At 50.9% G+C, this 27225-nt stretch overlaps 1 protein-coding gene across 4 annotated transcripts in view; it reads right to left on the reverse strand.

The window, feature by feature from the left end:
• RUFY1 (RUN and FYVE domain containing 1) overlaps window positions 1-27225 on the reverse strand; it is a 717137-nt gene that overhangs the window by 294166 nt on the left and 395746 nt on the right. For all 4 annotated transcript variants that reach the window (XM_086931454.1, XM_086931453.1, XM_086931456.1 and 1 more), the window contains one exon: window positions 12772-12888. In XM_086931454.1, coding sequence (XP_086787580.1) covers window positions 12772-12888 — 117 coding nt within the window. The remainder of the gene's footprint in view (window positions 1-12771; window positions 12889-27225) is intronic.

Here is a 27225-nt window from a genome sequence, read left to right on the forward strand (position 1 = left end):
CGGGCGGGGGACGCCATTTTGGAGCGGGCTCAACGTTATAGACCTTGTGTGCTTGGGCAAGACCTGAGATCTATGTGTCCCGGACCTCAGTGACACGGAGGTCGGTGATCCTGCATTGTCTATTCTGTGCATTACGACCCCGTGCCATGCAGCGCGACTACTGCCTGCGTTTCCCATAGGACGTTCGAGGGTTGAGAGCCTTGTCTACGGCCATGGTGGACATGGCGGATTGCATCTCACGACTGTGTGCTTTGCCGGCCCCTGTTTGATGGATCTCCTAAGAGCTCTTTGGCTAGGTGGCACCGTGTAAGCTTCTGGCGCTGTTTGGTGAAGGTATTACTTTGCGGGGTGAGTGCGCTTGGTCTGGCCTCGCAGGATGGAACCCACGGTTCGGGACCTCCTGGGTGCTTTGGACTCCCTCCGTGTGGCTTGGGTGGGAGGAGCCGAGGAACTTGGTAGACGGCTGGACGCCAATATTGCTCCACCGACGGATGAGAGCCCTGATGTTCCGACGGGGAGTGGTGCCACAGGCAGCTTTACGCGGGAGACGGGAGAAACGACTATGCATTCACAGGTGGTCCTGTGGGGGACCCTGGCCAGCGTTGGAGGCGGCTCCGGGTCGCCCGACTGCGTGAGTGCGACATTGGGACCTGAAACTGTACTGCAGGCAGATTGCTTTCATGGAACGGCTCCTTTGCTCACCCTACCTGATTTGCCTTTACTGTGTCGCGACTTGGGAGGATGGCCCGGTACTTTGTTGCTGCTCCTACATGTCTGGAAAGACTGGTTTCTCAGCCCTTTGATGGCGGGATCACCCGTGCGGCTGACTCTGCCTTGCTTGCCTGGCCATCCTGATCTTTTGAGGTTGTACTGCATTACTAACTTTCAGTGGCCACGTATAGATGGAAGGGTCAAAATGGGTCAGGGGTGACCCCTCCTTTCGTGTAACAAGGACGGATGCCCGGACGGCTACTGTGATGAATATGTTTAATGCTTTGTACAGCGACGCCGCCATTGCCTGTTGGCATGTTGGCTTAATTGTGATCGAGCCTGAGCTATTTTGTGAAAGGGGGGGGGGGGGGCAGGGGTTTGATTTTAATGACTCTCCCCCCATTTTTTCCCTTTCTTTGGGATTCTTCTGGGGCGACGGGCACGCTAGTCGGGGGTGGGCCATAGCCTCTTCAGACGTGCAGGGTGGGGGGTTGGGGGGGTAGGGATCTTTTGGGTTAGTATATTCTTCATTCTATGGCCCCTTTCTTGGTTAAGTCTTTCTTCTAAATTCCCTCTTGTGGGTTTTCTGGGGCACCAAGCATGCCTATGGGGGGGGGGGGGGGGGGGGGGGGGCGTGGCCTTCCGCTGCATGCAGGGTGGGGGGTGGGGGCGGGACGTGTTTTTTGTGGTTCTTTGTCTCTATGGCCCTACTTTTCTTCTTCTTTTCTTGTTCTTCTTGATGTACTTTCCTCTCTTACATATTTCTTATAGTTGGAGGCGGGGGTTTGGGTTTCCTGGGGAGATCATCGCTTGTGTCCCTATTAGCTACGGATTTTGGTTGATATTGCTCGCTTTGGTGAATGGGACTCTGTGAGTCAGACTGCTCGTATTTGGCTTCATATCTTCCTATTGTTCTCCCAATGCTGTGTTCGACTAAAGGCTAATATCTTGTCCTGTGTATTGACTGCTACACGATGTCGTACTAATGCTTGCTGCTTGATCCTTCAACTCTAATACAAAAAGGAATCCTCCCATATCCTGTACTAATGTGAACGATTTTACACGTCGATCCTGATTTAATGTGACTGGCCGGGCTGGGGCACACCTTAACGTTTTTTCTTTTATTGCTGCATGACATTCTGATGTCTGAAATTATGTCGCTTGGTGGGCCCCCCTGGCCTGTACTCGCTTTGCTGTAATGTCTGAGGTTTTCCAAATAAAAAAAAAAAAAAAAAAAAAAAAAAAAAGAAGTAGTTTGATGTCGAAGATTATATCGACCTTTAGAGACGTTCGACATTGAGGGATTCCTCTCCTAACAGACCATTTCATCATTCTGTTGATTGTGTCTGCAATCTGAACAGGAAGAGAATACCACATACGACACACCTAGGAATAATCCATGACATACTCTACTAGCACATAAAGTACTCTGGGCTCCAGGGCATGGTATTCAGTGCTTTTGATAGGCGGAGCGGGATGTGTTTTTTGTAGAAAATTCCAACGATGGGAATTTGAGTAAGCCCTTTTGTGGCACTGTCATGGTAGTGCTTGTGGTAGCACTGCTTACTATCCCCTTTATAGGTTGAATTTTTCCTCTCCAGCAAATATAAGGCAAGTCTCCTTTCATAATCATTGAGGATCTCCGTTGGAAAAGTTGGTCAAATGTCACAGCGAGAGGCCTTATGTCTAGGATATAAGCTGGAGTCGTGGTTGGCAGCTGCGCAAGATGGTCGCACCCTAGGGACACTCCTTACCAGCGGCTTCGTAATCCGCGAGGTGGTCCAGACGGTGGATAGCGAGGAGATAAAAGTGCCCTGATACTTCTTGAGGGCAGAGGAGCCCATTTAAGATACACAGGGGCTCCTGCAGCAGTGACGAAAGTGCCCATTTACAGCAACACGTGGCTTCAAGATGGTGGGAGCGCTAAGAGAAGCTGACCAAGCTGCCACCAGGGCTAGGGAGACTTCAGTGGAGTCACTCCAGGGAGTGTGGGACGCCGATTGCGGCCTGTAGCCCTCCGCCTGCAGTGGTTTATGGATTTTGGCTGGCAGCAGGCCTGGATTGGAGGCAGTGGCCCTCCTGGGGTCTCCCGATAGAGAAGCAAACGACTTGCCATGGGCCCAGACTTGGAGGGGGGGGGCGGCAGAGGTTCCTCTGCAGGAGGGAGGAGCCATGCCTGAATGCTCTGGGATTTGTTTTGCTGGATCCCCAGGGTCCCTGAGAAGGCAGTATCTGCATTGTGGAGGGGCCCTGATACCCCAGAATGACGTGTTGGCAGAGTGGTCTGCTGGGGACCTGGCGGCTGGACGCAGAGGAGAGGTGGCTAGCTAGCAGAACCGCTAGCAGAGACTTGGTGCGCACTACTTGACGCAGAGGCCTGATCCACCTAAAATTACTGTGCAGCCCTCCTTGGCTGCCTGCTGCTGTTCGGGGCCAGGTGGTGCAGGTGTGCCTAAGGTGAGGGGGCACCCACGTACCTTGTTGAGCTTGAGGGCAGAAGTTGGTGTGCCCCCTGGGGGAGTTGCTAGGCTTTGAGGCCCAGAGGTCTGGGGTGTGGAGCAGACTGTGACCATACGTGCCTGGACTGGGCACGGTATCGACCCCTGGAGGCTGGTTAACGTGGGCTTATTCTAGGGCTTGGGCCTACTGGGGCGGAATCCGACGTCCCCTACCACCCCTGTCCTGAGCTAGAAGTTCCATTTTCTCCTGGTGGAAGAGCTCAATCCTGGGCACAGTAGTCACAGAGATGGTGTGCAGTAGACCGTTGCGCAAGTCCATGAAGGGCACTCGACCAGGCTCAGGGTCCATGGTGCTGCAGGAGGGCCCATTGTAGCAGCCAGAACTGGGGATTCAGCTGCGGGGGCGCTGAAAGGCACTATGTTGGCGCAGATCCTGAAGTCATCAATAACCATAGAAACTACAAAAGATTGAGACGCTCATAGTAGACCAGGGAATCTTGCGCAATGACCATCGTAAGCTGATCGCCAGGGGGAGGGAAACCGAATAGCGGTAACAGCAGTACTCCTCTGCTTGGATGCTCTGGAGGCGCAGGTCAGAGACCTTACCAGAAGGGTGGATACTCATGAGCAACGAGCAGAAGATGACGAGGGCTGCAGCAGGCGGAACCATATGAGCATAGGAGGATTCCCAGAAAAAGTGAAGGGACAGGATATGGCCCAATTTCTAGAGACATCGTTGTGTCTACAGTAGCTTCACAGGGGTTGTCGACATTCTTCGCCCTGGAGAGGGCGCACCACATACCAGGCTGGACTCTGCCTCCGGGGAGCCCACTGTGTCCAGTTGTGGCACCACTGCTGCATAATCAAGATCGGGACCACATTTTGCAGCGCTCTCATGAAGTGCCAGGTTTCAGGTGGACAATCTGCCGGTGGCTATCTACCGCGCAGGACCACTTTCACAGAAGTTAAATGAAATGAGCACGCTGAGGTGAATGTTTCATACTTGCTCCCATTCCCAGCCCCGCTCAAACTGTTGGTGGATGACAATGCATTTTATTTTTTAATACTCCAGCGGCTGCTTGGGAATGGCTAGGGACTCACAGGGCAGGCATAGATGAAGCTCCCTGTGGCCCCAGAGGAAGAGACGTTGATGCTGAAGCTGCAGAGTGCATGGCCCAACAGAGGCGCAGGAGACATGAGGCAAACTGGTGGCCATTGTTATGTTATAACTTTTATAAAGTGCGCAGCTGCCCCAGCAAAGGGGCATACCAGGGCTAGAACAACTGTCAAAGGCAGGCCAAATGAGACGCATACACAGACAAATTATCTGAAGAAAAGGTAGGTTTTTATGGCTTTGACTAAAGAAATATGGCTTTGATTGTATCTGATGCTCCCAGGAAGGGAGTTCCACAGTTTAGGGGCAATAACGAAGAAGGAGCGCCCTCCTGCTCGTGCTCTTTTGAAACGGGGAACTACTGCCAGGTATTGATCCACAGAACGTAACTGGCGGGTAGGCATATAAGGTGCAAGAAGATTGGCTAGAATACCATGAGATTGAGCGTTCATAATTCTGTACGAGATGCAGAGAATTTTAAATTGGATGCGTTTCTCCACCATGAGCCAGTGTAGTCTGCCAATGGACTCAGAGGTGGAGCAAGTTCTTGGCAAGCCCAGGAGCATCCGGACCGCACCATTTTGTGCCCTTTGTAGGCGGAGTACCTCTGCTCTGCCTCAAGAAAGAGGAAGCTAGCGTAGTCCAACCTGGATGGAATGGTGGCCTGAATGATCACCTGTCAGATATTAGGATCAAAGTATCCCAGCACGGGTTTAAGACCATGTAGGAGCCCAAAACAGACCTCGGCTACCGCTTTTGTTTGAGCCTGAAACGTTAGAGCAGTGTCTACCAATACTTCAAGATTTTTAACTGTCTGCTTCGGGACAGGCGAGATGCCCAGAGTGGAAGGCCACCAAAGCTCACTCCACAAATGCGCATCTTTACCCACCAGTAGGATCTCAGATTTGCCGTGGTTAAGTTGGAGACAGTTGGCGGTCATCCAGTCAGCGATGCCAGTTAAATCATCGTTGAATTTAAGCACATCCTGCACCGAGTCATCAGATAGTGCCACCACCAACTGTGTGTCATCCGCATAGGATACCACAGTTAATCCTCTATTCCTGGGTACTTCTGCCAGGGTTTGGATGTAGATGTTAAATAAGGTAGGGCTCAAGGCAGAGCCCTGAGGGACCCCTGGTGTACTGTATGCACCTGAGAGCAGTAGGGGGTGGTGACAGATACTTAGAAGTACCTCTCAGATAAAAAGGAGGTAAGCCAGCCCAGGGCCGGGCCGCTGAAGGAAATGGCATCAAGTCGCTGCAATAGGATCGGAAGACTGACAACGCCTTCGCAGCCTTGAGCAGTATCAGACTACAGGAGGTAGCCCATAAACCACAGGGAGATTGGGGCAGTAGTTAGTAACAAACAACAGTGTCTCAAACAAGGGTATTATTTAACGTACAGGTACATGTGGCACAACTAATTGCAATGGATTAAATCCAAAGGAGCAGAAAGCCAGGGAGACATTTTTCTTATGAAGGTAAATTGTATTTCAATCAAAGAACATGTTGGACATATTGAAATTCATATGTACAAGCACATGAGGCGCTAGGACTGTGTTACAGTAAATGACATGTAACCATAAAGATACTGTGCACAAGTGCTCGTGAAGGTTTAGTGACTGCGCAAGTGACAAGTGATGTGGTATAGACAGCGATTGTGGTGGGCGCACCAGGCAGGTGAAGTTAAAACAGTTTCTTTACAGTTATTGTTACAAAGTTATACTGATTAAATAGGGTATTCGTTTGGTGGAGGCGCCAAGAGTTCCGCTGTGGAAGTCGACGGCGTTTCAGCCTGTAGATGTATTAGGCCATCATCAGGACCAGGTTACGTAATATTTGATATGCAGTGCTGGGTATAGAAGGATACATGTATTCCTTTATATACTCGGAGGTTAGTGGACCAAGACGGACAGGTAAAGTAGGGAAGGGAAAAGGTTTTAAAATTCGAGCCCACAATGACGGGGAGAAGACAATTAAGGAGCGCTAAAAACAATTACCGCTAGGCTCATTGAAAGGAAGGAAAGGTGAGCTAGAGGCGCCTGTACATATGCAGTAGTGTACTTACTAAGCAGTCGCGTCGGGCTCAGTACGGTGGGGCACTGGATGTCCCAAGGAAACAGCTGAACGAGCAGGGTGAGCAGCGACAAGTCAATCAGTGCGCATGGGAGCTCCGAAGTGCTGCCTATAAATGGGAGTTTGGAGAAACTAACACTGATAAGGGCTCCTCCACGTCAAACTCCCATGGCATGGATTATGACAGGGAGCAAGAGACTGGCTTAACTCTGCTGGTGATTACCCCACGCTCAGCGGATATTGTTATTGTTATAGAGGATTTGTATCGCGCACTAATACTCAAGAGTGTCTTTGCGCGGAAGTGAGCTGGGGAAGGAGTGTGAGTCTGTTAGATGGTCAGACTAAACATATGTTTTTTCAGGTATTTTTTAAAAAGTTGAAATGCTTGGATAAGCTGAAGGTCCGCAGTGAGCGAATTCCAGGCTGCTGCAGCTTTGACAGAAAGCGACTGGCCTCCCATACGAACTCTGAGGAAGCGCAGGATAATCATCCGGCGGAAGAAAGCAGATCGCAGAGGTCGATTCAGCACATAGAAGGCAAAACGCTTCCTAAGATAGATGGGACCCTGTCCATGTAGGGCCCGGTGAGCCAGGGTAATGGCTTTAAACTGTACTCGCTGTGCCACCGGCAGCCAGTGCAGATCCCGTAAATATTGCCTAGCACTGGATCTACTCGCAGCATTAAACAAGAGTGTAGTCGCGGCATTCTGTATAGTTTGTAGTTTTTGCAGCAGGTAGCCAGGCATGCCTATGAACAGAGCATTGGCATAGTCTAGCCGGGAGAGGATCAGAGCACGAGCAACTGACCCTTTGGCCACTCTCGGGAGCAGGGGAAAGATCCTTCTGAGTGCTTTGAGGGTGCCAAAGCAGACACCAGTCAGTTTTTTAACGTGGTCGATAAACCGCAGGTCCTCACTAAACTACCCCCCCAAATTTTTTATAGTTCCACAGTCAGAACAACGGCAGGGGAATTTTGGCGGCCATAAAGATTGTCTGAAATCCAAGGGAAACAGACCATACAAGAGAACCTCAGATTTATCCTTCTTGCACTTCAGAGAGGCCTGGGCCAACCAGCAGAATACTGATGCTAGGCACGACTGGGCGATGTTAGTGTCCAGATCCGAGCCCCTCCAGGTAAATAGCAGCTGAGTATCGTCAGCATACGCTATCACTTTTGCACCAAGCTTCTCTGCTAGATAAACCAGAGGGGTTAAGAATATATTAAACAGCAAGGGGCTCAAAGTAGAGACCTGTGGGACCACCGTAGCAAGGTTCCTAACAGAGGAAGAGCAGGGAGCCATGTAAACCTGCTGCGAGCGGGAATCCAAGAAAGATTTGACCCACTCTCAGACCAGACCCGAAATACCAATGGCAGATATCCGGGCCAGAAGCAGCTGGTGGGGCACCGTATCGAAGGCGGTAGAGAGGTCAAGTAAAATCAGGGCCGCCCTGCCGCCCCCGTCAAGACACTCCCTAACCTCCTCCGATATCTCCACCTGGGCAGTCTCCGTGCTATAGGCAGATCTAAACCCCGACTGAGCTGGATGCAAAGCACCTGAAGATTCCACAAAAGTCTTGAGCTGCCGAAAAGCCATTTTTTCACAAACCTTAGCCAAGGCTGGTAGTAGCGAAACAGGCCGATAATTGGCGGGGACCGAAGGGTCCAGATAGGGTTTCTTAAGAAGGGATAGCAATTTAGCCTGTTTCCATTGAGCTGGAACCAAGGTGGTCTGAAGGGAGAGAATCACAAGGTCTACTACTGCTGTGCAAACCTTCTTGGCTACCCCAGCTAATACCCGCGCCGGGCACGGATCGGAGGGTGAGCCAGACTTAAGGGAGCTAAGAATGTTCAGAATGTCTGACTCGGCCGCAGGCACAAATGAGGTGAGTTAATGGGTGACCGCACACGAAATAGAGGGGGACCCTGGAGAAGAGGACTCCACAACTCTAAAGTGCGAGCCGACACTGTCCTGAATCCTTAATATCTTGTCCACAAAGAAGGTGGACAGCTCCTCACACCATTGTTGAGAGACAGGAAGCGCCCTTTGTTCTGCGCAGGGAGATAAAAAGCTCTTGACGATAGCAAAGATCTCCTTACTATTGCCCTGAGCCAGCGCAATCCTCCCGGCAAAATAGTTGCTTTTAGCTTTCCTAATGGCCATATAGTACTCCCTCTGTGCCAAGCACAGGGTCCTCTTGGCCGACAGGCAAGACTTCTGACGCCTACTATGCTCCAGCTTTTTGCACCCCAGTTTCAGATCCCTGAGCTGATTAGAGAACCAGGGCTGCGAGGGGAGAGAGCACCGGTTACGACCTTGAGTAGCTTTAGAGCTGGTGTTAACTCCCTGACTAATCCAGCGCTCAAAGTTATCCACCGCCCCCTCCAAGTCAGAGGGGGGGGGTCGGACGGGACTGAAGTAGGGCCGTCGAGTGAGCAGGAAGATTAATCTTCCCAGGGTGTAGGTCGGGCGGCAGGACCGGGCTTCTAGCAGGCCTGCCTAAGGACCAAGAGAACCTGATCAAGTGGTGGTCAGACCACGTCACAGGCTCGGGCTCCTCTACCTTAATGGGAAAATTACTACAGCCCAAATCAATTAGGTGGCCGCCCGAATGGGAAGGTGATTTCACATAATGTGACAGCTGCGCTAGGCCCAAAGAGTCCATTAGAGACCCCGCATCCCGAGCTGCTGGAGTATCCAAATGAATATTAAAGTCCCCCAGATGGAGAAACTTAGGGTAGCGGAGGGCGCGTGGTATAATGATATTGTCAAAAGCCTTAAGGAACTCTCCGGGAGGACCCGGAGGACGATAAACCAGAGTAACGCCCAATGTGAAGTGAGGGGAAAGGGTGAAGGCAAAGTCTAAGGCTTCCCACTCCGCCCAGTCACCTATGGCTGCACTGGTAAAAGACCTTGTGTCCCTAAACACCACTGCCGTCCCCCCTCCTCTCCCGGTACTGCGATCACCTCTGGCAATTTTATAACTCCTTGGGATTGCAAACTCCACTACCTATTATAATGCGTTGGAGGAGGTGGGTGCCTACTGGCTACCTCTCAGGAAGGTCTGATAGTGTTGGTTCCTAAACCAGGGGGGAATCATGATGAAGTATTGGCATATAGGCAGTTATCGATGCTAAACATGGATTATAAAATATTGAGTAAAATACTGGTAAGCCGGTTGAACGATCATCTGCCGGCATCCATGCACAGCGATCAGAACGGCTTTATCATGCAATGCAATAACTCGCTCAATACCTGTAGACTGTTCCACCTCATGGGAGAGAAGCAGGAGGAAAACACCCATATGGCCCTGGCACTCAAGGGACTAAGAGGAACTGTGAAATTTTGGCAGTCCCTTAAACTCCCCATTATGGCGAGGGTAGCACGAAGATGGCGATCCTCCCATGGGTTTCATATTGCTTTGTTAACCTTTAAATTTGGATCCTTCGAAGTTGGTTCCAGGCACTGGATGCTGTGATCCGGGAATTAATTTGAGATTAGGGGTGGATGACAGGGTGTCTCTTGCCACCCTGCGTCGGTCTATCAGAATTGGAGGTCTGGGTGTACCCGACATGGAACTTTACTTTTTCGGCACAGCTACAGTGGTTAGAGAGATGGCTGGTGGGTTAAGATATGCGGGACCTGGGGGAGGGGGGGGGGCGGAGGGGGAGGGTTTGCTGAGCATTAGCTTAGGGGTGCCCTTGTGGATTGGCTATTGGGACAGGTTTTGAGGGGGGGAAGGCCCTGAAGGGGGGAGGGCACTTGTTGAGGCTCCTGACCTTGGCAGTGAGATCCTGGAGGGTCTTAGAGGTGCGGCTGCGACAAATGGTGCCCTATGTCCTGGTGATCCCACTGGTTGAACTACCCACTTGCTGGGTGGGCTACTTCACGGAGCCTAGGCTGAAACAGTGGCTAGTAGATGGCATTGAAACTGTGGGGGACTGTTGTGAGTAAGGCATGCTACGCACTCTGGACTCACTAGTGGAGAAGGAGGGGTTCCCTGGGACCCAGTTCCTCACGTATGGGGTGATGGAGGCGGCCGTGATGGACGCCGGGCGGGGGACAGTGAAGCTCAGGACTCACGAGTGCCTGGAGGTGGTCCTGACTTTTGGAAATGGACGCAGTATGATCTCCTGACACTACAAGTCAGCAGTGTAAATGACCATGGACAACTTCCCTTGTAGGCGTGTTTGGTGGGAGGCAGCGCTGGTTAGGAGGCTCTGGGACAGGAAGTGGAGGATGCCTTTGGAACAGGATCACAAGGTTTTGTGAAACACCTGTTTCAAATATACACAAATGAATTACATACATACCATGTATACCGGACTCCCCACAGGATAAAAATTATGAGGAAGCAGAACACATGCAGTGCCCGGATGCGCTATTGAATACACTGAGTTCTTACACATGGTTTGGAACTGCCGAATATAGATACCATGAAAATCTGCCTGTTAGATGTTTACCTGCGGAATACGTTATGCAAAGTGGGGGAACCAGTTTTTAGACCTAGCAATAGTCATGGCAAAGAGGGAAATACCACTCCCTAGGAGGTCACGGGAGGGTTCTCCGCATACTCGTTGGCGTCCATGGAACTGTGAGCTAGGGCGGTGGCTGCAGCACTGAGAAATGAGGAGAAATGCATCATGCGGAGGCAACATCTGGCTGATCTATAGATAGAGGTAGTGGACGCCTTTCTTGACAGATGAGAAGGATAGGCCTTCGGCCCATGACCCTGCCGACATGTAGGACATGGAGGGGGGGACGGACCTGGGAGATTGGAACCCATGTCATAATCCGGGTGTCTCCAGTGTCCCCCCTCCACAACCCCCCCCCCCCCCCCCATCATCGTCTAGGGGGACCCTCTCTTTTTTACACAACCCTGGCTTGATCTTTTTTTTTATTTCTGTACTGGTTTGGAGAAAAGTCAATAAAAGCAATTAAAAAAATACTTAGGTTAAAAGCACTATATGCATTTCTCATGAGGGTCATCACTATAAATCTTCATTTACCCCCAAGAGGAGCAAATATTGAAGAGAGATTTCTTCACCTGTTTTTTCAAGATGATGGTTGGACCTTTCACTTGCGCCAGAAAAAAAGGCAAATAATCTCTGAAACAAGTAACTGAAGCAGGATCTGGCAGGAGTCCATGCAAGTTGTACAAAAGACCAAAATCCTGTCAAATGTAGAAAATATGCAAAGACAGAGCAGATCAGGGACTTCAGGACACAGTATGTATAGTAGAAATCTAAGCTGTGGTGGCTGGCCTTTGAGTAGGAGTTCAGCACTTTCACCCCACTGAATGAAGTTTGGTTTTATCAAATGAGGTGGGTGGGCTAAATAACAGAGTCGGTTACTGGATCTATAGCCCTTTTAACACTGTTTACCACTGTTTAAATTTAGGGGGTATTCACAGCCTAATTACGATAATTATTCAAGCATGTGAATCTATGAAAGATCCAATGCTGAAGAGGATAGGACTAATGATCCTGAAGAAAGCTGTGATTTTTCATTTTCAGGAATATATCAAATATATATCATACACTATTATACTGACTACCCAGAGAATGTTATGGTATGGAAATGTTCAAAGCAAACTCCAGAACATCACTGATCTGATTCTGGTGAACCAGCCCTCTTAATGTTTTAGACTTATCCGTTCCATAAATTGGGATTACAGGGGCCAAATGCTACAGGCTGTAGGATCTCCATCATTAAAGGCACACCGGTCCATTCTACAGCTGTGCTTGGTGTTGATAAGGCCCCTGCAGTCTTTCAAACACATCCACGCTGTAGGTTACTATACAGATGTGAAGAGTGACTTGTTAGAAGAAAGACAGTTGCCAACTTGAGCAGGGAGTGAGTAGCACAGAAGTATGGTGCTTCCTTATATGACAAAAGCAAGCTGTTGCCTACATTGGACCTGGATTAACAGAATGAAATCTAGAGTGTACTCCCAATATCACATCATAACATGTTTATCAAAGATGACCATCAATAACGCAGCCAGTGAACCAGGATCCTCTTAAACGGGGTAGTAAATGATTCACCAGTTTAATGTAATAGAACAATACAGATGTGGATGGAAAATCATTTGCTGTGTTTATATCTTGTTTTTTTACGGTATGTATGGTGCGTGGTGAGAGCTGAAGGGTGGGGGGTGGTCGGATGTTCTGCAGACCTCTTGGGTGGAAAGTCATTACAATCTAATGACAATGCTTGCCGGGTTCTGCCCATTTGGTACTACAGAAAATCAATAAAATCTGTTGTTAAAAAAAAAAAGGATGACCATCTAGCGATTGGCTACTTATTATGCAAAAGCTTTAGAGTTCTTGTTAAAGACAGTTTGTAAATTATATCACATGAAAAAAAGAAAAGCTGTGTGATGCCAGTCAACATGGAATGGATCATTCATACCAATCGAATTCTTCTTTCTTCTTTAAACTGTTTCCAAATGTCATTGTACATTTCATCTAGACCTTGACGAGACTGTTTATAAGTTTCCAGTTCTACTTTAGTATCCTGCTTGGTTACCTGCACAAAAGTTAAGATTTAGTACATATGATTTTAATTCCATACTATTGAAGCAACATTGTTATTTTCGTCCTCATTAAGCTAAGCTCTCAAATATTATGTTCACTCAGTTTGAAGTAGCTCTGACATCCCAAATAAAGTATCAATGCAATACAATGGCTAACAGAGCAACAAGAGGACAGCATCTATAAACAACTGTACAACTGCAAATATGTACTTAACCCCTTCCACACTCATGACGAGCTGGGCTCGTCATGGCGTAGCCTCCTCGCACGCTGATGACGAGCCCAGCTCGTCATGAACAATGGACTTTCAAAGAATTCAGCACCGGAGGAAAATATCAATAGCAGTGATGGTGTTAAGAAAGCAATAAGTCTGGATCTAGACAACATAATACGATCAGACTCAGATCTTGAAACCACAATGCAATGGGCTCTTTGGTTGACAAGAAAGCAGTTCCAAGTGCTATCTGATTCTAAAATAAATATTAGTCAGCCGCGGTTCGAGTGAACGGCCACACCTCCGCGGCCTTCGCCATTGAGAGAGGCACTAGACAAGGTTGCCCACTTTCACCCTTGCTCTTTGCTTTATATATGGAGCCGCTCGCCCAAAGGGTGCGGACCCAACCGGCAGTGGAAGGGATACGGATGGGTGGCTTTACCCATACGATCAGTCTGTATGCTGACGACGTCATCTTCACGTTGGCTACACCCCGGATAGCGCTGCCGGCTTGTATGGAGGAACTGACCGCGTTCAGTTCGGTCTCGGGTTTTAAAATGAATATGGGGAAGTCGGTGGCTTTGGATATCTCCCTTGAACCGGCCACCAGGGCGTTTCTGCAGAATAGCTTCCCGTTGCTTTGGTCCTCGGAGGCGATACCGTATCTGGGGATTCAGATAGCACCCACATTGCCGGCCATGGTCTTGGCTAATTATTTGGCCCTGGGAATTAAGATCAGAGAAGAACTGAGCCGCTGGAATCGCGGCATCCTCTCCTGGCTAGGTAGGATTGCTGCCGTTAAAATGACGATCTTACCGCAGGTGCTATACTTGTTTAGGGCCCTGCCGCTACAACCACCCACGGGATGGATCCCGCAACTGCAGTCAGATGTGGCTCGCTTTATCTGGCAAGGGAAGAAGCCCAGGTTGCGCAGGGCCCTCTCCCTCTTGCCCCCTGATGCTGGAGGTCTGGGCATTCCAGACGTCTGTAAATACTTTCAAGCGACGCAATTGAGGTATTTAGTAGAATGGTGCAGATGGGAGTCGGACAAGCATTGGCTTTTTCAAGACCAAGCAGTGGCGGGCGGCCTCTGCAGGAGATACCGTTCCTGCACCGGGCCCATCGGCCTAAGAATCTCTACGCCTCTTTTATCACTAGAGTGCCTCTGCGGGTTTGGGATGCTACTTACCTCCGGTATGACCTCACATCATTCCCGTTGCCGCTCTCGCCGCTGGTGGACAACCCGGCTTTTTCTCCCGGAATGGAGAAAGGAGCCTTTACGCATTGGCGGCAAGCGAGATGCAGGGGGTTATGTCATCTATACGGCCCTGAGGGGGTCATCCCGTTCACGCAGTTCCGTCAGGAATTCTCTCTCCCCGAAGCCGAGAGACATCGTTATATGCAGGCCCGGCATTGGGCCCTCCAGCTACAAGTGAGGGAAATGGCGGATAGATTGCTCTTGCCGTGTGAGAGATGGCTGCTGTCGCGCACGTCAGACTCGAAGCTGATCTCGGATTTGTATCGGTTATTACAACTGCCTTCAACACACTTTCATAACCCCGGGAGGGCTAGATGGGAGCGGGAACTTGGGAGGACTATGAGCCCCAAAGAATGGGACCACATCTCTTATAGGGCGCGCCACTCAGCATACCACATGGGCCTCACTGATACCTTCACCAAGGTGTCCGCTTACTGGTACTATACACCTGAGCGAGTTAATGAGTTCGACCATAGTAAGGCAGACACGTGCTGGCGAGGGTGCGGACAACGGGGTAAGCTCACACACATTCTGTGGGATTGTCCTCTTTTAGCTGGTTATTGGAAGGAGGTGCTAGATGAAGTAGACTCTCACTTTGGCATTGAACTCCCGCGCTTCCCGGCATATACATTACTAGGACTCCCAAATGACTTTATGTATCCCCTCAGGTCCAGAAGAGGTAGGCAGATCGCCATCGCCCTTGGCTCTGCTGTTCAGAATATTCTGATACACTGGCGCACGGACACACCGCCTACAGTCACAGGCTGGCTCCATAGATTGTGGCATGTGTTAGGTATGGAAAAACTGTCACTATTGGTGGCAGGGGACATAGCGCAATTTAATGAACTTTGGCAACCGTTTCACTCTCTGCTGCTTACAGAGTTCAGGGAACTCACCTGCCCTAAGTACCTCCGCCTCCTGCGGCTCACGGGCCCGCCGACGCCGGATCAGTGAATGGGTTGAGTCCCTCTTCCTGGACATCTCCAGCTTGGGAGTATGGGTTGCATGACGGTGGTGCACTGGACAACGGGTGGGGTAGGAGGGGGGAGTTGGGCTGGGGTGGTTAGGAGTTGGGGTGGGGGGGGGGGGTGTTTGCATTAAAATGTTGTGTCATGCCGGGCTCAAGCACTCTTTCTAACGCCAGTCTTATGTTGCCGTGTATTTGTCATGGTGTGTCATGCTGAATAAAATACTTTAAACCTAAAATAAATATTAGAAGTATGATACTGTATTGTTTAAGCAAATTATTCGTCTGTACTAGGGACTGGCTGAAGCTAGTCATATGATTTACTTTAAATGGTGTTGTCAATACAAACCATGGGAACATTCTTGTCTTAAATACAACTCTGGTACAAACAAGCACTTACCAACTGATGGGAGTTTCCTTTCTCTGACCAAGGACGAGGGAATGGAAGGGAAATAAATAACTAATATAACTGATATTGCATTTGTCCACTGAAGGATCCAGTTGTTCTCTGCTCTTACTCCTAAAAGTGTAGACATGGTTTAGAGGTCATTGTATTGTAGATTTGTACAGCTAAGGAGCTGTGCAAATCTACAATAAAATAACCTCTAAAAAATGTCTACATTTTTAGAAAACGCTTTCGGAAAAAGAAGTATCAGACTATGGTTTTATTATGCGAGTATGATGTTGTGCATGAGGTTCAGAAGTATGCTTTAATAATTTTGCAGTGAACTTGTAGTCACACTTCTGCACAGACTGAATCAAAGAGTTGTGAAACAGATGCAGTCATAATTTGCAAATACTTGGGGGCGTGGCTTGGGCGCCGATGGCGATGGTCGCCTGAGAGCTCGGCTCCGGGACTGAGCCCGGAATTATCCTGAACATCGGAGGCTGAGGGGCACCCCAGACCCCGTATTCGGTTGAGCGAGGCAACGACACCCTCCCGAGGGCCCTGGTGGAGTTTGGACGGAGGTGGCTTTGAAGAAATGCCGAAGTTTGCGGAGTGGCGGAGTGCGACCCAATATGGCGCCCGGACCCCTTTGTCCCCTTGATCGAACCTACGGAGTTGAGGAGGTCTCGCGGGTGTCGCCCGGCACCCGGCTTCACCAGCCTCAGTTGTTTTAGACATTGGACATTGGCTGGTTCGGACCCTCTACGGCGGGACCATACTCGTTTAGACGACCGGGCGGGTGCCCAAGCGTTAGAGGGCACCGGGCACGGGTGCACTCAGTTCTAGGCAGTGGTCGGCACCGCGACTCCGCAACTAGCTGCGAGTTACTGGCCACCCCAACTACATGGATGGCGCGACACTCGGGCGCCACAGGACAACCGGGGGAGTTGGTGGCCCTCCCCCCGGAGCTATAGTGGGTGAACGGGCCTGCCCGACTTGGAGACGGGTGTCTCCGCCCCCTTATCGGTGCCCTCGGACGCCGTGGCGGTGGCGTGAGCCGAAACGGCGGAGCCTCCACAGGCTCTGGAGAAGGAGATCGCCCATTCCAGACTGGAGGGCGAAACCCCGGGAAAGTCGTGCTGGGCACTTGCACACGGAGGCGACTACTCCGGGACCTTTGCGGAGAGCCCCTGGCAGCATGGGGAAACCTAGAGGAGCCAAGGGATCCAGCCAGGCCACCTCGGACTCTGAGGCCCAAGACAAGGAAGAACATGGAGATCCTAAAAGACCTGGTGGCGCACCACTCCAGCAACAATTCGACCGTGTACTGGAAGCCATAGAGGCAACTCGGTCAGCCCTACAACAGGACATTGCCCAGGTGGCGACTGGCCTGGGCCTCCTTAGGGCAGACCACGGTAAACTCTCGGACCGGGTCAAGGAGGTGGAGAGTACGGTGAAGACTATCGAACCGGCGCAGAGAACCCTGGCTGCGACGATAAAGGATGCCATGTCCCGAATCGAGTCTCTCGAACGGAGGGCGGAGGATGCGGAAGGCCGAAACAGGAGGAATAACATTCGGGTAGTGGGCCTGCCGGAAAAGGTTGAGGAAGGTGATATGGTGCGCTACCTGGAGACCTGGCTCCGAGACACGGTGGTCCCGGAGGGCCTGTCCTCCTTTTACACTCTAGAACGGGCCCACAGAGTTCCAGCGCGGCCCCCACAGCAGGGACGAGCCCCGAGGCCGGTGGTGGCACGGTTGCTACATTTCCGGGACAGAGACCTGATCCTAAATGCCGCCAGACACACTGGCCCGTTCCAGGTTGCAAACAGCCAGGTGAATATCTTCCCTGACTATACCTACGAGACGCAGCGCAAGCGGTTCTCCTTCCTGGCGGTTAAGCGTGAACTCAGGAGTGAGGGCATCCAATATTCACTCCTATTTCCCGCGAGGCTCCGAGTCATTGTCGACGACAAAACCCAGTTCTTCGACACCCCGGAGGAGGCCTGTGACTGGCTCGAACTGTACAGAACAGGGAAGGATGGTTACAACGCCTCGACCCATCAGGCGGAGGAGCCGGAACAAAGGAGGCGATCTAAAAGGGTCAGGAACCGCCGCGGCCGCACGGGAGGACCCTCGACAGCGGAGACATCATCTGAGCGGAGGGGAGTGTTGGAAGTTCTGTCGGAACTGTCGGGAGCAAGGGGCGAAGACGTCGAGGAGGAGGAGGAAAACCCGGGTGCTCAGGGGGCACCATCGGACTCGGAAGACTCAGTGGCAGACAGTACCCACACACCGGTGATCACACCGAAATCGGTGGAGGACCTTTTGGACGGACAAGGGTAATGGGATAGGTTGCCTTGTTTTGGGTGGGGGCCCGGCAGGGGGGAGGCGGCTGCCGTTCTTTATTGCTGACAATGGAAGAGGGAGGGTTGGGGGGCTTCTACTCTTGCCCCGAAAGATTTTGACGCGGGGGGGCTTATTATAGTCCTGGTAGCCTGGGCGACGAGGGCCCACTGCCTCCGCTCAGCCCGCACCTGGCCCATAAGGCCTTCCTACGGTGGCGACCGTAGGACTAGTGGGGTTTTTGGGGTTGTTCTCCGTAGAAGTTTGGATGGGATCTAGATGGTGCAGTTTGGGTCCTGTTCTGGGGTGGTTGGGAGGGGGTTTTGTTGGTTTTTGGGGGGTTTGGTTCTGGTTGGGGAAAATGGCCGCCGACAGCGCTGGGAGGATTGATGTTTTTTCTTTGTGGGGACCCGGACGGGGAGACTGTGCAAGAACACTTTGGGACAATGGCTGATGTTGCTAACTTGAAATGTATTACTTGGAACGTGAGGGGGCTTCACACTATGTCTAGGCGTCACAAGGTCCACGCTTATTTAGTGCGTAGGGGAGTGCAAATGGCGCTGCTGCAGGAAACGCATCTGAACAAGGCGGAAGGGGCGGCGCTTCAGCGTAGGTGGCGAGGGCAGGTCTTCTCCACGGCGTACTCTGCTTATGCCAGGGGGGCGCTAATATGGATCAGGGCAGGAGTCCCCTTCCAGGTCACGAGGACAGTGTTGGACCCAGAGGGGCGTTTCGTGGCCATATCAGGCACGCTAGGAGGGAGGGACTTGAATGTTTGCTGTGTGTATGCCCCTAATGTGGACCAGACTGCCTTCCTCTCCGGGTTATCGGGCTCGTTGGCCCACCTTTTCACCGGTCCCCTCCTGCTGGGGGGAGACTTTAACTCCGTGGTAGATGTAGACATAGACCGCTCGCATCCCCCGCTCCCCGACTCCCCGGTCCGGCGGACGGCTAAGGGCCGTCAAGATTGGCAGACCCGCTGGGGTTTGACGGACATATGGAGGGCGCATCACCCCGCGTCTAGAGATTATTCGTACTTTTCGAGCCTTCATGAGCTGCATGTCAGACTGGATGGCTTTCTTGGTTCGTCCGAATTAGTCTCGGCAGCGGTCCGATCGGAGTATTTATCGCGGACCATATCGGACCATAACCCCCTCCTGCTGGACATTCGCTGGTTCCCTAGGACGCCAGCGGTACCTACCTGGAAGATGCGCCCCGAGATCCTCGAGGACAGTGTCTTCAAGGCAGACTTAGGGGAGAGAATCACGGATTATTTTGCATCCAACGGCGGTTCCGCGAGTACTAGGGCGTTCGAATGGGACGCTTTCAAGGTGGTGGTGAGGGGGTACTGTATCTCTAAGAGGGTGGGCATGCGACGTGTTATCCTGGCTGATTTGGACGCAGCGGACCGAACGCTCCGCGCGCTCGAAATTAGCCGACCCGGACGCCCGGAATTGCAAACACAAACGGTAGAGGCGAGGGAGACGGTGGCGGTGGAGGTCGAACGGCTCCGCTGTTTCGATTATAAGGCCTACACGGTCCGATCCATAGCGGAGGGCGACAGGTCGAGCGCGTTACTGGCGTGGTTGGCCAACCCTACGCGCCAGTCCCAAACGACGACTAGGATGCGTAGGGCGGATGGGACCGAGGTGTGCACCCAACCGGAGATTCTTACTTGCTTCCGGCATTATTACAAGTGTTTATACCGTAGTCGCTCCGCGCGTGACCCAGACCGGCTCGATAACTATCTTCGCCCGCTGGAACTCCGCACAGTGGAACAGGAAGTGGCAGACGCCCTGGGATCTGACATAGGCTTGGGGGAGATCCGCGGGGCCATCAAACGGATGGCGAGGAACAAGACCCCGGGCCTAGATGGCCTGCCGGTGGAGTTCTATGCAGCTTATGCTGACCTTCTGGCCCCTCGTTTACTGGTGGTCTACAGGGAGGCGAAGAGGCTGGGTCGCCTCCCCGGCTCGATGTGTGAGGCGTTGGTGGTTCCTCTCCTCAAGCCAGGCCGAGACTCGTCTGACCCGGGGTCCTACCGTCCCCTCTCAATGCTGACGGTGGACTACAAAATATTGAGCAGCATCTTGGCCTCGAGGCTGTTAGGACATATGGGCTCCCTAGTACACGAGGACCAAGCCGGTTTCATCCCACGGCGAAATACGACCATGAACATCCGACGGTTGTTTCGCTTGCTTGGGGAACCATTCGTGGATGCCCCGTCCCCGGTAGTTTTGTCGGTGGACCTGGAGAAGGCGTTTGATAGCCTGGAGTGGGACTACTTGAGCGCGGTATTGCGGAGATTCGGCCTCGGGGAGGGATTTATCAAATGGACAGCAGTTCTTTACGCTTCCGCTTCAGCCAGGGTTAGATCGGGCCCTTTGATTTCATCGCGATATCCGGTGGAGCGTGGCACGCGGCAAGGGTGCTCCTTATCCCCGCTTCTTTTTGCACTAGCGGTGGAGCCACTAGCGATGCATCTTCGCTCGGGAGCCCACTATACGGGCTTATGGACAGCGGCGGGCCCGCATTACGTCTCGCTCTATGCGGACGACCTGTTGCTCTTCCTGGAGGACCCGGTCGACGCATTACGGGGAGCGGAATTAGCGTTAACGGAGTTCGGAGAAGTCTCAGGCCTACGAGTGAACTGGTCTAAGACCTGCCTCTTCCCGATGCGTAGGGGTGTCCCCACTCCGGCGCTAAGTAGGGAGATCAGATGGGAACCCGACTGCTTTAAATACCTTGGGGTATTCGTGTACCACGACCAGCCCGACCTCCTAGACGGAAACATTGCCCGTTGCATGCGAGCACTCCGAGGCAGCATGGATTTTTGGGCCACGCTGCCGCTCTCCGTGGCAGGACGCATCGCCCTGCTCAAAATGGTGGCGCTCCCCCGACTATTGTATTACTTTCGGACTTTGCCGATATGGGTCCCACCGGCTACGTTTCGCCGCTTGCGTTCTATGGTGGTCGGGTTCCTTTGGGGCACGGGCCGACGGCGGGTGGCCCTCAATACCCTGATGAGGCCGAAGGACGAAGGGGGGCTCGCTGTGCCGGACTTTGAGAAGTACTACCTGGCGGCGCAGCTCCAGACATACACCCAAGAGATAGCCAGGGAGTTCAGAGGCCCGGAAGACGGTAGAGGGACGGGTATAGCCAGGCACGTCCTCTCCTTTATCGCGCTGCGACAGCGTTTAGTCCTTCGGGACCTGTCGATGGAGGAGCGGACTATCCGACTCTGTTGGAATCGGGCTCATAACAGAGGTCACCTGCGGACCCCATTTGCACCTGAAATACCATTGGGGATGCTGACGGCCCTCCCCCACGGAGGAGACTGGTCGCGACTGGCGGACTGGGAGGATTCGGGATTACAGCTCGTAGGGGACCTGTATGAGGACGGAGTGCTCCTGTCCTTTCAGGATCTCATCGACCGCTTTGGGATCCCCCGGGGCGACTTTCTGCTGCACTCGGCCATTGTGCGAGTGATCCAGGCGTACTGGCAAAACGGACTAGAGGAACCTCAGTTGTCTCAGGTGTGCCAGTATGTAATGATGTCGGCGGGCACAGTGAAGGCGGTCACTTGCCTTTACGGCAGGTTGATTACCGAGGGGTTGGTCCCTCTCACCACACTGAAGTCCCGCTGGGAAGAGGACATCGGTAGGGAGATCCCGGAGACGACCTGGTCCCAGCTGGTGAGGCGAGCATGGAAGGGTACACGTAGCGCCCGTTTCCAACTGGTCCACTACTATGTTCTTCATAGGGCGTACCTGACCCCGGTTAAGATCAGGCGTTATTTTGCCACAGCCTCGGCGGAATGCCCTAGGTGCCCGGCTCAGGAGGCGGACCTCCTACACATGCTATGGGCCTGTCCCGGATTGACGTCCTACTGGCAGGAGGTGGCGGCGACTTTAGAAGAGGTGACGGGGAGGCACTTATCGTTTGATGCGGCGGTAGGGCTACTGCACTGGTTCCCCCATACCCCCCGGAATAAAATTACTAGTAAATTTATAGACCTGGGGCTCCTACTGGCTAAGCGAGAGGTGACCAGGAACTGGAAGACACGCGCTGGTCCTACGGGCAGCAGATGGCACGTTGAACTTTTGAAATGGGCGGCGGGTGAGAGCGCGCTGCGATATCAGTTGGCTTGGAGGCACAGCAATGAGAAGGCGCAGGAGGCCGCGTTAGAATGGGAAACGTTGGTGCAGGCCCTCAGGGATTATTGTACCCCCAGCGACTCCGAAAGCGAAGAAGCAACTAGACCCGAGTCCCGTTAGACACTAGCATTAACAGCACTATTACCTTCCCCGAGGGTCAAGCAGTGGATCCTACAGTGATAAAACTCCCTGGCGCTGATGGTGGGGGGGGGGCGAGGGGGGAGTTTCACAATGACTGGTAGTTTGAGGGGGGGGGTATCTTTTTGGGGGTTGGGGTTTGTCTAGAAAAGCAGATGACGGACAGTGTGTTATCCGGACCAGCTCCAGCATCCTACTGACCCCAGCTACATTCGCCGCCCAACCCCAGGAATATGGGCCGCTTGGCGGTATAGCAGTGCTATGGAAGGGGGTCGGTGGGCTATATCTAGTAAGAGTTGGCTATAATATGATGCTGGTCGTTACTGTATTGTTGTACTGATTCCTGCAATAAAAATATATTTAAAAAAAAAAAAAAAAAAAAAAAATTTGCAAATACTTACAATCATTGTGGCTCATTCTATATCTTGCGCAAATCTCGCTTTTAGTGAAAGCAAGACTTTGGGGCAAAATCCGAAATATACATTGGATAATGTACCTCCTCAACTATACAGTATGAGAACATTGCAAGTCACCAAAAAGTTACATGACTGTACAGAGGTACAATGTCGAAGGCCAACTTCCTTCATACAGGCATTAAAATCCAAAAAGAGTTGCCATATGCCTAGGCTTTCCTGTTTTCAGTTTCTAATTGTTGGCAGATCCGGTTTTTTTCCCCCAGTGTTTTCCAATCTTTTTAAACATTGTAAACATCAGTGGTTATCAGTGTTTGTTTTGTTTTGCTCCATACACAATCAGAAGGATGGTGTTTTTCCAGTACTTATAAAGAAATTTGCCTTTATTTCCTTCTTTTCCTCATTCATTCAAGTTCTCAATTATTCCTACATTCTTTCCTACTCCCTTTGTTGAATATTTTCATTGAATTTGCTCCTCCAAGTAATCTTTCATCATTTCTCTATCTCCCTCGTTGTCCAATTTCCCAGTCCTCAAATTCCTCTTTCCAGTAGTCCAGTCCCACCCCAAATCAAGGATGTGTATGAATGGGTTAACAGTGACATTCAACATAGAAATCACTAAGTATTCCCAAGACATCCAGTTTTTCTTTTAATCTCACTAATGGTAACCTCATCATTAACAACTTTGGAGGTTAACTTAAGCGATTTTATATTCTTCCTTATCCAAATAATAGTATTTATTACCAGCAAGTGTTCTCTCCACAAGTGGGGTAGAGCCTGCCTGGCTTTGATTAGCTTCTCAGGCAAGGACTCTATGATGTCCCAGCCATACAAATATGTGGATCAGAGTCCTTTTAACAATATCAAAGTCTTTCCCTGATTTTGGTTGGGAGTACAACAAGGTTTCTGTTAAAAATTGTTGGGCGATATGCCCCTCTACATAAATTACGTAATGTGAGCCATGCTCCCAAAACGCGAGAAGAAGTAGGTACGAGGATTTCAGGAGCCTTGTTAATGGATCAAGGGCAAATTATTTGGCTTAGCATGGCCCGGTTGGGTAATGGGTTATAGTGGGGGCATTTATACTGTTTGACACTATATGGTGCCAAGGACGTTTTGTGCGGCAAAGTCATGCATTTTCCGGTTCTCATTGAAAAATAAATATTTCCGTCTGTTATATTCTACTGTGTAGGCTACACCTCAAATTCAGATCCCAGCTCCTCAGAACGTTAAATGCTACTCCTGTCCATCAGATCAACCAATATGGATATGTCTACCCAGTCATACGTTTGTAACCCCTCTAGCTTAGCCACCTCCCCAAGGAAGTATCCTGTCTAAGGTGGCGCTCTCGCTCATCAGACTGCCCATGTTATGTTATGTTATGTTATCGGGGCTTGTATTGCGCACAGCTGCCCCAGCAAAGGGGCGTCCCGGCGCTTTCAGCATCAATGAGGCAGAACAAACACAGCACCTGAAACAGCGTCGCCAGACAACCACCAGAGCTAAACTGAAGGAAAGAGAAACGTTTTAATGGCTTTCCTGAAGACAAGCAGACACTCTATACTGTGAATCTGCACAGGCAGGGAGTTCCATAACCTAGCCGCCAGACAGCGAAAGGAACGCCCCCCAGCGCGGCAGCGCTTTACCCGTGGAACAAAAACCGGTGCTGCCCCGCAGAACGCAGCTGTCGACGGTAGACATAGGAGTAAGCAAGTTACTCAGCAGGCTTGGCATAGCAAGTTTCAAAATCTTAAAGGAGAGACTTAAATTGAATACGCTTCTCCATAGGGAGCCAATGAAGTCTCCGAATGATGCCAGCAACAGGACAGAATCGCGGGAGTCCCACCAAGGTTCTGGCAGCAGCATTTTGGACACGTTGCATCCAAAGCATTTCAGCCTTATTTTCCCCCTACAAAAGGGAGCTGGCATAGTCCAGGCAAGATAAAATAATTGACTGGACAATCAGCTGACGTGTCGATGGTTCAAAGAACTTCAAAAGGGGCTTAAGACCCCGCAGAAGGCCAAAACACGTGCCAGCCACTTTCCTAGTGTGGACCTGAAAACTGAGAGAAGAGTCCATCCATACACCCAGATTTTTTACCACTTCCTTTGAAATGGGGATGTCACCCAGAACAGTCGGCCACCAATGCTCGCTTCACACGCATCTAGTTCTTCCCAACCAACAGAACCTCAGTTTTGTTGGCATTTAGTTGCAAGCAGTTGGTAGCCATCCATTCAGCCACAGCCGCCATCCCATCTCTAAACCTGGAGGCATTCGGAGAGGAGCCTTCAGCCAAGGTCACAACAAGCTGCGGGTCGTCAGCATATGAGACCATGGTAAGGTCCCACTGCCTGGCGACCGCTGCTAGAGTCTGAACTTACAGATTGAACAACGAAGGGCTCAATACTGAGCTCTGGGGTACCCTCTGGTCGATGGAATGGACCTGAGAGAGAAACGGGGAGGGCAGACACTCAGAAAGATCTTTCGGTCAGAAAGGATCTGAACCATTCCAGAGCCAGACCAGTCACCCCGCCTCCTCTAGCCGCTGTAACAGAATACCATGTAAAACCGTGTCAAAGGCGGCACTGAGATCGAACAGGAACAGTGCCGCACTGTGACCAGAATCAAGAATGGTCTGTAGATGTTCAGTAGTGGCCAGGAGAGATGTCTACATAATGTGGCCCGGGCTGAAACCATTTTGTGATGGATCCAAGGTGTTATTGGAATTCAGGAACTGTGTAAGCACACTATTAACATGTGCCTCTGTAATCTTTGTCACCCAGGGGAGAAGAGATATAGGTCTAAAATGTTCATGCTTAGCTGGGTCCAGCGTTGGTTTTGTAAGAATGGGAGATTCCCTTGCCTGTTTCCATAACGCAGGAACAGTTGCAGTGGAAAAAGAGGAGTTAACTATATGACAAAGAGGGGCCCGAAGAATAGAAAATGACACTCTAAACTGCACCGGCTTCAGAGGGTCGGATGGAGAAACAGTTTTAATTTTACCACTCAGCCGAGTGAACTCCTCCTGTGACATGCAAGGAATAGCTGCCAAAGTTGGCCGAGACCCAGTTCCAGGAGGCGATGTGGTAGAATGAATAGACATTTGTGGAAAAGACTGATAAATGGCGCGGAATTTCTCCACGAAAAAGGTAGCTAAGTCATCACACTGCTGTGCAGACGAGATGATGGGCACAGTAACTTTCCTAGTCCTGAGGTCTTTAAGGATTTTAAAAATGCATTTAGCTGGATTAGGACTAATCTTAATTTCGTTTGCATAGTAAGCAGCACGAACTTTGTAGATAATTCTATGATACTGCTTAATCTTAGCAAGATAGCATACCTTTTTCTCAGTCATAATCCTTTCTCCACTCGTGTTCCGCTTTTTTACAGGCTTTCCTTAAAACGATCAAAGAGTCATTATACCACGGGCAGGTGATAGAGGTTCGCCTCTTAAACCATTTAGCAGGAATAAGGGAATCTAGACCATGGTTGATCCAGTCACAAAACAAGCCATAATCAGACTCTGAGTCATGCAGCAGTCCCAAAGGGTTAGCAGCGAGAAAAGCATGGAAATCCTCTAGCTTCAACTTACGCCAAGGGTGTTTAAAGACCGGCTGTTGGATGTCTGAGTTAGGAGTCTCAGTGATCTGAACGTACATTTCTACCAGAAAGTGGTCGGTCCATGGGTTTAGGCATCTCCACCCTTGTGGACTGAATATTAGAAAATATGGGGTCTAACAGATGCCCAGCTACATGCGTAGAACCAGACACCAACTGATCCAGCTGAAATGCGGCCAAGTCTGCAAGCAGACTACAAATTGCACTGTCATGAATTAAGTCAAAGTGCAAGTTGAAATCCCCGAAAATGCTAAAATTAGCCGTGCCCATAGCGAGCAAAGTGACTACCTCCAAAAGGGCATCCTTGAACTTGGCAGCCGGCCCTGGTGGCTGGAATACCAGGAGCCCTGATAGAGTCAAATGAGAACTCACATAAATACTAAAACAAAAACACTTGCAGCCTTCAATTTCTTCCTTATTGAGAAGACAGGAGTAGCAGGATTTAAAAATCACTGCGATACCACCCCCTCTGGACTCCCTATTGATCGTACATATGGAGAAACCAGAGGGTAGTGCTAGATTAGGTTCAGCCACCATGTCCTCAGTCATCCAAGTCTCACACAGGAAAAACAAGTCCGGAACTTCCCCTATGACTAGTTCATGGATTTCTAAACTATGTTTAGCCAGGGACCTCACATTAAGGTGAAATATTTTCAGCCGGCCCTAAGGTTGAATGGCAGATGCAAGTGATAGGGGTGAAGGGTTAGAGATGACATAACTACAACCAGAGAAGCTAAATATTTCTGCCCCTGGGTTAAGTGGAGGTGCCTTACACGAAGTAGCCCTTGAATTGATAGCCAGTAGTTCTTCCCTGCAATAAGAATACAGTCCAGA

The sequence above is a fragment of the Lissotriton vulgaris genome, chromosome 7, assembly GCF_964263255.1.
Source record: "Lissotriton vulgaris chromosome 7, aLisVul1.2, whole genome shotgun sequence".
In the NCBI taxonomy this organism is placed as follows: Eukaryota; Metazoa; Chordata; class Amphibia; order Caudata; family Salamandridae; genus Lissotriton; species Lissotriton vulgaris.